The 11,021-nt window shown below is 37.1% G+C and overlaps 1 protein-coding gene across 1 annotated transcript; it reads right to left on the bottom strand.

Annotated features, from left to right (window-relative positions):
• Nucleotides 1-2,350: 2,350 nt before the first annotated feature.
• On the bottom strand, nt 2,351-4,046 carry LOC107561811 (collagen alpha-1(VIII) chain-like). Its single transcript, XM_016246308.1, has 3 exons — nt 3,664-4,046; nt 3,212-3,337; nt 2,351-3,102 (listed from the first exon to the last, which is right to left on the bottom strand). The coding sequence occupies exons 1-3, from the start codon at nt 3,932-3,934 to the stop codon at nt 2,822-2,824; spliced, it is 678 nt and encodes a 225-aa protein (XP_016101794.1). The 5' UTR covers nt 3,935-4,046; the 3' UTR covers nt 2,351-2,821.
• Nucleotides 4,047-11,021: the final 6,975 nt, after the last annotated feature.

Raw genomic sequence — 11,021 nt, 5'->3', positions numbered from 1 at the left:
TTAAAATGGTCAGAGGAATGCAAATTACAAATAAAAATTGGCTATTGTACACCAAAATGACACTGTGTTGTAAAATATCCATACTGGGCTGTGCTAATCATGTCAATGACTAATATTGTTCAGTAAAAATATGAAGGACACTGGCTAATGACAAAAATTAAGCATATTGTAAGAATCAATTGTTCCAGAGAAAGTGAAGAAATAAACTCCTTTAACAGGTGCTGTGAAGATTCCTGTAACATAGGCTACACAACAAATAACAATAACGTTTTATAAAGCTCATATAATTACACCGTTTGTTTTGATCAAATGTAGTTTTCAGAGTGTGATATAAAACATTGATACAGACTCAATATAAAGCACACATACCAGTGGATGGATTGTAAGCTCTTCCTTCATTCATGTTCTTTGTAAACAAGAGTTATCTCGGTGTTAAAAGGTCCGAGGTTACCAATGGGTCCAAGTGTGGCAGCAAACGCCACCTTATTCTGTTAAAAAATCATGCAAAGTACTGTATAATATTACAATTTGATACACATTATATTTCAAATCTTTCCATTGGTTATGCAGCAGTATACAGTCTGTCTGTTTAAAGATGTTTATGCCGACAGTAAACGATAAACTGATTAAGCATGTGTTCTGAAGTTACTTGGCATTCATGCCATACTTATGATCAACAGTGGGGCTGTGTAATGGTGGTAAATAATAATAATAATAACAGATGTAACTAATTTTTTTTATCTATCTAGTCAATTTTATGCGCAAATTTTTTTTTTTCATTTTGTGAAATGAGAACAAACGGGAAGGTACCTTTTCTCTTGAGCTGCTCCAGCTGTTCCTCAGTGACCTGCAGTCTGTTCTTCAGAGAACTCACAGTGAACCTCAGCTCTGCCAGCTCAGGCTGGATCCCCGAGAGAAAGTGTTGCTCAAACTCACCAGAGGCCAAAAGAGCGCCTCTTTCCTCTACATTCAAATGCTCAGTCCCCTCAGCCTGCACTTCGTTCTCTTGCTGCGGGACCTCAGACATAGAGGCAGAGCTGAACAGAAGAAGCAGCAGCGGATACAGAATGGTGCGAGACATCTTTACCTTAAGGTTCTGCAGTCACTTGAAAACTTTCCTACGCTTTTCCTAAACTGACTACTTCCTGCAGCTCCCGATATATCCCTGGTGGGTTGATGTTTAACTTATGACACATTTTGTGAGGAAATAAATAAAATATTTGTCTGTAGGCCTATGTATTGCAGATAATCACGTGTAAAACATGGTTAATCTATTAGCAAAACAGTTTATGTTCATAGGGAACATGTATATAAACTATGTTTTGCTGATGGATCAACATATCTGTTCATCTATATGACTTAGGCTACAGAATATAGGCTATATATACTGTATGCCTTTTATTAAACAAAAAGCGATCAAAAGAAATCAATCTAGTTATTGGGTAAAATGTGTCACGTGCAAAAAAAATGATAATGGTAATGATATTACGCAGCGCTTAGAAATAGTCCCCAGCTAGGTAACTTCCAATAAGCCTATTTTCAGGTGCTGCTTAATATCAAACGGTAAAGCTCAACTGTTTAACTCTAGGGGAGTTGGAAAATGAGCCTATTTTCAAAAATAGTGGAGTGTTCCTTTAAGCCTTGTCTGTGAAACAGGGGGTAAAAGTCTCAACATTTTAGTCTAGTTTTAGTCAATGAAAACTTGACATTTTAGCAATAAGAATATTATTAGTTAACCGTACAGTATTCATTTTGGCAATTTTTTTTATTCATTTTAGTCTCGTCTTATTTCGTCAACGAAATTGCATGTTGATATAGAATCATAGTTATCGTTTATTTACCTTATTATCGTCACGTCTTCATCATGGGAAAAAAGCTCGTCAACGAACATTTTTCGTCATAGTCTTCGTTAACTAAATTAACGCTAGGACAACCGACCAAATTCAGTATGGGAGTATACACAAGATGCATGCAAGTTTCTCCTTATGGAATTAGTAAAGTAGCTCTGTCTGACGATGAAAAGGATCATTTCAAATGATTTAAAAAGACAAAATGATTTAATACAAAGATGTAGGTTTATTATTTAAAGTCACGTAAAGCCTCATGGGATAGTAAAGAGTTCATCAGACGCACCCTCAAAATCTTGTTGGAAGTAGTAAGTCATCTGGATACTTTTTGCCTTCTGTTATGTGAATACTGTGAATTCAAACATACTAATCTTTTCACATAGCCTACTGTTTTTCACCTGCTATGTAGTAGGAAAGTATGTGATTTCAGATGCAGCAGATCTCTATTGCCTCATTAATCTGCTGCGCTGCAGTAACCAGACAAGGCTCCAGACATTGCCTTTGATATGCTTTATTCATGGCCGGGAGTATCTCACACAAATCACAGAGAAAACCCACCAGCAAAAACATTACAACAGTTTATATAGGATAGATACATGAACAAAGAGCACTGTAGCATTATATGATTAGGCCTATATAATTGTTTCTCTAATATAACTATTTAGAAATTCCCCAGCTCTATCACTAGGCAGAAGTGAAGAAGAGGCAGAAGGTAGGCAGAAGATTTTGAAATTTGATTAGCTCAGCTTGTTGCTCAAGTTAAAAGAGTTAAATATTAAATATTCATACAGCAGTCTGGTACTTGTTCCTTCTATCTACATGACTACCGCACTAACTTTCACCAGGCCTACATCTTAAATTCATAAAAAGGTATTTTTTTATGCATATGAAAACATACCAGAATAAAATATTAGTCTTGCAAGCAAACATACATATTAGTTTTGACTTTGTGCTTCATGAATTTAGTAAGGTTGTCAAAGAGGGAAAAGTAAATGCCCAACAAATGAATTGTGGTGACTGTAATTATCAAAGACCCATGAAGTCTCACGGAGACGCACATAGACACGATCTCCTTTCTCTAGAGTCAAAGAGACTGAATTAGCTGTTGATTCATAGCGGTCACCTAGAGGATGATTGAAAACAATTACCATCTGTTCTCCATTTTTAAAGAGTCCTAAATTCAGAACTTTAGATGAGCGGTTATGTCCAGAGAAACTGAAGAAATAGGCTCCTTTTACAGGTGCTGTGAAGATACCTGTAATAGTACAACAACAATTAACAGTGGTTTTTATTTAATAATACTGTTTATTTTGACAAAGTGTAGTTTTCAGTGTGAAACATTGGTTCAGTATAAGAACACACACCAGTGTTTGGGTTGTAAGCTCTTCCCTCATTCACATAGACATTATTGTAAACCAGGGTGACTGGAGAGTTGAAGGGTCCAAAGTTACCTGTTGATCCAAGTGTGGCACCAAATGCCACTTTATATTCTGTGAATCAGATCATGTTTTGTTAAAAAAATAACCATACACAGTAACCTTCGTATTGTATATTATATGATTATAATTTCTTGCTTCTGCTGGCTAGTTAATGTTATGCTAAAGCATGGTTTCTGAATACACTTGGCACTTTTGTCAACAGCCCCATAAATGTTTCACTTATTTCTATTGCAGGACGGAATGCTTCTTGAGGTGTTATCACTACTACTAATGGACTGAAAAATAAATTTTCCTCTGATATTTATTTACATTTAAAACTCAACTGTTTGGAATATATAGGCTGACAGAAATGATGAGAACAGGCAGGAAGATGTTACCGTTTCTCCTGAGCTGTTTCAGCTGCTCCTCAGTGACCTGCAGTTTGGTCTTCAGAGAACTCACAGTAGATTTCAGCTCTGCCAGCTCAGACTGGATCCCTATGAGGATGTGTGTCTGAAACTCACCAGGAGTTGAAACCGCACTTCTTTTTTTCACATTCAAATGCTCAGTCCCCTCAGCCCGCACTTCGTTCCCTTCCTGCTGGACCTCAGCAATACAGTCACAGCTGAACAGGAGAAGCAGCAGCGAATACAGAATGTTGCGGGGCATCTTTACCTTAAGGTTTTGATCTTTAACACTTATGCTGAGCTATATTAAACAGGAGGATACAAGTGCAGCTGGTCCCAATATAAAATGCTCTGCCCCTGTATCTGCCTGATACGTTATTTATCATGCATCTCTGGTAGCAAATGTTGCGACAGCACTGTAAATGTTGTGCAAGTCTATTCACAACCATATCAGATTCATGCAACAAGCACTATTCTCTCCACCCAGCATTTTTATTTTTTAAAGTATTGCACAAATTGCGCTCAAAGTCAAAGCATTGTTATATTTATTCAAGGGCTATTTACCAAATAAAGTGTTGTTAAAATGTTGTAACCTATTATTGCTAGAAAGCCAATGCACTTGGTAATTGTGATTTTTTTTAAATATACTATTTTATTTCATAATTAAAATCCCTTTTTCCTAATCAATATAAAATGCTCTGCCCCTGTATCTGCCTGATACGTTATTTATCATGCATCTCTGGTAGCAAATGTTGCGACAGCACTGTAAATGTTGTGCAAGTCTATTCACAACCATATCAGATTCATGCAACAAGCACTATTCTCTCCACCCAGCATTTTTATTTTTTAAAGTATTGCACAAATTGCGCTCAAAGTCAAAGCATTGTTATATTTATTCAAGGGCTATTTACCAAATAAAGTGTTGTTAAAATGTTGTAACCTATTATTGCTAGAAAGCCAATGCACTTGGTAATTGTGATTTTTTTAAAATATACTATTTTATTTCATAATTAAAATCCCTTTTTCCTAATAAAAAAAAAACAGTGGGTTACTCAGTAAATATTTAACCTTTTTATTTTGGTGTTCATCATTATTTATGTTTGACTTTCTTCAAAAATATAAAACAAAAAATAAACAACATCAAAATTTTAAGACAGTGAAGTATGATTTTGGTCTGACCTCAACAGTACTTGTGATTGACCCCTTGCAAAAGAGCGAACATTGTTTGTGAAATACGCTTGTGTGCTTACAAAAGAGTATTTCACAAACAATACTCACTCTTTTGCAAGGGGTCAATTGCAGGCACAGCTGAGGTCATAAGTTTTTACTTAGGCCTAAACCTGCAAACTATTAGTTATTAAAAAATATTGCACAAACAATGCTCACCCCAATGCTCTTTCACAAATAAAGTGTTGCTATCCTATTTCAAGGTGTTTGAGACCCTTACTATTGAATCACCAATATCCGAAAAGCCACTGGAACAGATGAAATCTCGGTTTGTGTTCTAAAAATCTGCAATGACCAACTAGCATGAACACTGGTATTCTATCCAAATTAATACAGAAACTGCTAAATCTAGGACTTGCAACTGGATTTTCTCACTAGCAGAGCCCAGCATGTGTGGATAGGCAAGAAAACACTTCTCTGATCCTCAAGACTGGCACTTCACGGGGCAGCGTTGCTAGCCCATTACTGTATACCCTGTTCCCCAATGACTGTGTAGCCAGATTCAGCTTTAATTCCATTTTAAATTAATGTGTCAATGTTTTACTAATAAACATCAATTTCTTTGTAAAAAATAAAAAAAATGACGCTGCACATCCTTCTAAAAACTAAAATAATAAATAAATAAAAAATTGGTTGATTTGACACAAAATGGCCCTATTGCATGACAATGCTCGTATTTGGTATTGCACAAACAAAAATAGTTTTCAAAAATATGAGGAATCTTTTTTATTTATTTAGTACTGGCCTGAATAAACTATTTCATATAACAAATAAGAAGTGTATATATACACACAGTAAAAAACACACCTTTGCAAATATTGTGTACTGCTTTTGCTTTGATGCTAAAATATTATAATCCTACAATGTGAAGTGATGTTTGGCTAAGTATGGTGACCCATACTCGGGAATTTGTGCTCTGCATTTAACCCATCCAAGTGCACACACACACAGTAGTGAACACACACACACACACACACCCGGAGCAGTGGGCAGCCATATTTCTGCGGTGCCCGGGGAGCAATTGGGGGTTTGGTGCCTTGCTCAAGGGTCACCTCAGTCCTGGTTATTCACTCCCCCCACCAACAATCCCTGACAATCCCGGACCTGAGACTCAAACCCACAACCTTCGGGTTAAAGTCTGACTCTCTAACTCTCTAAGATTTATTTAAAGCTCATACTTTCTATGAGAATGTTTTTGTGGTTGTTTTTTTATTTACTTTTTTTATTCACAGACTAAATGCTCTATACGTCTTACATCCTGCATTTCTTTTAGTTTCAATGAAGAAATGAATGCATTTATCAGAATACTAGAAGTATTTTTTCTGTTCTTTTCTTTCTTTTCTTTTTTACTGGAAAAATAGCACATGTTGGTCTAATCCATTAAACTTTTCCCAAAGCCTTAAACATAAGATTGACTGACATTGTATATAACATCACTTGTAATGACTAACTTCAGCTGGAAGAAGGCAGCGTTCAACTTTGTTGTAACCACCATAGGCAGTCAGTTTAGAAAGGGTGTGTTGACTCTTGTATGCCTCTAGAGGTCTCCAAATACCCTATTAAGATGAAACCCTTAAACCACTGTAGAAAACTCGGCTCACAATGCAGGATCTCTTTAGTCCAGGGGCATTCAAACTCGGACCTGGGGGCCACTGTTCTGTACAGTTTGACTCTAACTTGCCTCAGTACACCTGGCTGGATGTTTCTAGTACGCCTAGTAAGACCTTGATTAGCTGGTTTTCAGGTGTATACAAAGTGTAAGTGGGGTTGCAGTTCACATTAATTGCACAATGCAGTGAATTAAGTACATTACAAAAGTTCTTTCTTTCTTTCTTTATTTGGAAACTAGATGGATGCAACCAAAAGATAAAATTTTAGGCAAGCTTTAATTTTCAACTTACTATTTATTTTATATTATTTTTTTAAATTAAATTAATTTATTTATTTATTGAAAAGTGCCATGGATATACTGCATCATAAACACATATGCACTACAGCACAGTATAAATTGGAAATGAGAGACAAAACTGAGTGACAAAGCAAACAACTCAGCACGTCCAAGCTCTGCAGCATATCCACATGAGTCAGAACTGGAAATAATATGCCTGCATCAGATCATATTGGAAGAAAGGCACTTTGTGCTAATGACGGCATGTCATGTTAAAGCATAGCTCTTGTGTCTTAATCCATGATGAGGAAGAAAGAGAGTGGTATAGTCTACCATAGGACTTGCAATGTCACGTTTTTTGCAGCATGCCAGTCCTGCTACTCTCCTGACCCAAGTCCAATCTGTCACGTTGTCTCAAGCCTCCAGGGTACTGCCAGTCGTTTATAGCTCACAATTTATTACACTATTAACTTTTATTACCATTCCAGCACCACCGTCCACCTCTTCATACAACGAAGCAAGGCCACCAGAGTCTGAATCATAAAAACGAGACCTTTTACAGTGTGCATGTGCATTGTGCATGTGTTTCGGGGTTCACTCTTGACATATGCATCAAGTCCCATTATTGGTGATATACGCTGTGAAACCTTATACTTCAAAGCTAAAAATAAGCTTTGAATCAAATGAACCGATCGCTTTGTAAAACATATCACTGTTTGAAGCGTTTGAAACCTCAGTGCGCTCTGAATCCGATTGAATACCATTTAAAGCCATGTAAATGCAATGAGAATTGCAGCAAAAAAAAATTTCAATGTCATGTTCTACATAAAAGTGTTTTCATTAAAGTGTGAAACCACCGACTTGATCAATTTGCGTTCCCAAGCACTGATTTGAAACAAAAGATTCGAAGCGCCCATCACTACTTTTTGGTATAGGCTGTTTTCCTGTTTACAAAGTAAAATGTTTTTGAATGCAGTTTCTACGCATGCGCATATGTGCTCACCCAGATTGTTTGGTAGGTTAGACCTCATTTTCTCCTGACTGTGTGAGCTAATTAACCTAATTTGAGCAGCACCAGCACAGACACAGATGAACCCAAGGGCCTGCTTTGCGTTTTTCAAATTAAGAGGGCTTCACTTTTCTCTGTCTGCATGGAGTCATTAGGGGAAGGGTTTGTGGGAAAAAAATTAATTGAACAGCGAGCAAGTCATATCAAAGCACATCCCTAATTCATTTGAATCTCGGTGAACACGACAAATTGAATCTGCTGCACAAGCTTAATATGAATAATTGTCCAATTCTTTAACTGTTGAGGTCCAATCTGCTGCTGAATAATGACACACGGGCTAGTTTAACATGAGCACTCATTAGCAAATGGCAAAAATCATTAAAGCAAAGCCATGATAACCTGTCATGTGTAATAGGGAATCATTTGGTGAGGTGACATGGAAGATTATGCCTGATGTATTTTTATATCGTGGCTAGAATGTTTTAATTCATCGGATTTCATAAAGAGAAAGGAGGTGTAGATGGAGGGGGTTCTCCTCTTCACCCCAGTTGTCCATTGTGCCATATCGCAGACGTCAGAAAACCACCAGACACCCCACATCAATCTATTTTTTATGTTGTGCCTCCCTGTTTCCATGGCAACCACTAATTCCTTTAATTGTTTTTCTTTTAATTATTTTTATTTACTCCATTTATTTGTGTGCAGGGTACTTAGTTTTCTTAGTAGCCTAGTTCTTCACAAAGGAACGAATCAGGGTTTTGGTTCTTGCTACATTTTATAAGCAAGCATGGGTTGGGGTTAACTACTGCTACACAAAAACACAATTCCCATACGTTTTATGAGCAAGTTAAGCATTAGGATTATTAATAATATATTTTTTTAAATGTCCATTATTATAAACATGCACTTTTAAACTTCCTTTTTAAAAGCTTCCTCTGAGAAGATGTACACATATTTTTTGTTTAATTCCTTCCAGTTGTCCATTGTGCCATATCGCAGACGTCAGAAAACCACCAGACACCCCACATCAATCTATTTTTTATGTTGTGCCTCCCTGTTTCCATGGCAACCACTAATTCCTTTAATTGTTTTTCTTTTAATTATTTTTATTTACTCCATTTATTTGTGTGCAGGGTACTTAGTTTTCTTAGTAGCCTAGTTCTTCACAAAGGAACGAATCAGGGTTTTGGATCTTGCTACATTTTATAAGCAAGCATGGGTTGGGGTTAACTACTGCTACACAAAAACACAATTCCCATACGTTTTATGAGCAAGTTAAGCATTAGGATTATTAATAATATATTTTTTTAAATGTCCATTATTATAAACATGAACTTTTAAACTTCCTTTGTAAAAGCTTCCCCTGAGAAGATGTACACATATTTTCTTTGTTTGGCCTTCCAAAAGAGGACGATATGGCTTCGTTATGCCTGGAGCTGATCTGTGCTGGTTGCTGAGGAAATACAACAACTTTGGGCTGTGGATCGCCGGATCGGCTTTCACTGTGGACGAAGCGGAGTCCAGCCCGGGTTCGTCACATGTGGTTGCCGCAAGCCCTCCGGACGCTCCTTCGTCGAATCCGCCGGTCACGCCGTTCTCAAGCCCGCAGCCTCTGCTCACTCTAGCTCTCCGGGCGTTCCTCACTCTAGCCCCCGACCTCTGCTCACTATAGGCCGCCGTGTGTGGTGCTGTGTTTCGTTGTGAAAAAATGGACACGACTAGAAATCAGTGGTCAAGTTGTATTTACAACACTGTTCCAGAACACTTCAACCCAAATATTCAGGGAGAGTGGAGACACACAGACATAATAGATGGATCACATGCTATTTATATAGGCTGGCTCGGAAAACCGAGCGTGAGAGGTGAGAAAATGAAGGGGAGTGAAGGAGGAAGAGAACATGTTGACTCGCGCTAATCTGTTTCATCTCTCTGTACACTCCCTGTGTGTTTTTCTCTAAAGCTGAAGAGAAAACCACACAGACTCATTTTCAATATGAAGATCAAATCCTTACAATCACCTGTTCAATATTGGGCCATGCTGAGTCCAAATCCCCAATATCTCCTGAGCCAATAGAAAGCTGGCGCTGTAACTACCCTGACGAACAGATTTTGCAATGTTAGTATAACAGTACAGAGCTGTTTAGTCATGATGTTAGTTTGTAGGCCAACCTGGGAAGGCTAATAGGTTTTTAGAGCAATGGTTTTGGATTTATATGAAATAAGGGCTATTGTTAAGACACTTTCTCAACTACATCTACTGTAACACAAAGATGTGAGTTTATATGAACTACAACTCAAAAGTTTGAAGTAAAAAAAATTCAAAATTATTGAAATATTTCAAATAAATGCTGTTCTTTCGAATTTTCTATTTATCAAAGAATCATTAAAAATGTAACATGGTTTCCACAAAAAAGATTAAGCAGCACAACTGTTTTCAACACTGATAACTGGAATTCAGCATACTAGAAAGGTAAGCAGTAGAGACAAAAATTACTGAACCTACACTTTTGAACAGTAGGCCTAGTGTACAGTATTTGATGAATAGCCATTTTAGTCCCTACTTACAGTAGCATGAAACATGCACAAACAGCACATGTGTGATGTGTAATTTGTTACAATACAAAATAGGAAAGTATCTTTAAGTAGGAGACAGTGGGGTAAAAGTGTGCTACCTCTTGTTTTAAACAGCCATACAAAAATGAAGCAAATGGCAGCATTTTCAGGAAGAAGCAATCATTTCATTCAGTGGTGAATTTAGCAAATGATTTATGTGAATGTTTAGAAAGAGAAATTTCAGATGTTACTGTTTAGTTGGTGCTTTCACTGTTAAAGAAGACATTAAGCATGTTAGCATGCTTTCCCAAAATTGTGAGTGAACCTAAAGGCTGTGACACCAAACTGATAACAAAGAACTAGCAGTGATGAAAGCCGACTGTGTTTGGGCTAATGGTTGCAACTTGAACACACCACAAAGACTGCAGCCAACAGCTAACTAGCACTTACATTCTGCATATATAAATACAGCACCAAAACTAGATCTGTGGATATATAAACCGTTAACAAAACAGCACTTGCTTACATTTTTGAATATGAATCATGTTGATCATTTGGTCTTTACTTTCCTCATTCCATGCGGTTATGAAAAAAATCATTAATTGGAATAGACCTTAATCAGTCTTTAATCAGTTTAGACGCCATATTGAATTTAACACAGATGCGGCTGAC

This window comes from Sinocyclocheilus grahami, unplaced genomic scaffold (genome assembly GCF_001515645.1).
Source record: "Sinocyclocheilus grahami isolate Dianchi unplaced genomic scaffold, SAMN03320097.WGS_v1.1 scaffold793.1, whole genome shotgun sequence".
NCBI lineage: Eukaryota > Metazoa > Chordata > Actinopteri > Cypriniformes > Cyprinidae > Sinocyclocheilus > Sinocyclocheilus grahami.
The sequence above is the reverse complement of the archived record's forward strand: the minus strand, read 5'-3'. Positions and strand labels throughout refer to the sequence as shown.

Coding starts and splice junctions, on each gene's coding strand:
- LOC107561811 (XM_016246308.1), bottom strand. CDS start 3,934: ATGCCCCGCAACATTCTGTATTCGCTGCTGCTTCTCCTGTTCAGCTGT. Junction 3,338..3,663: donor GAAACAGCTCAGGAGAAACG/GTAACATCTTCC, acceptor TCTGATTCACAG/AATATAAAGTGGCATTTGGT. Junction 3,103..3,211: donor AGCTTACAACCCAAACACTG/GTGTGTGTTCTT, acceptor GTACTATTACAG/GTATCTTCACAGCACCTGTA.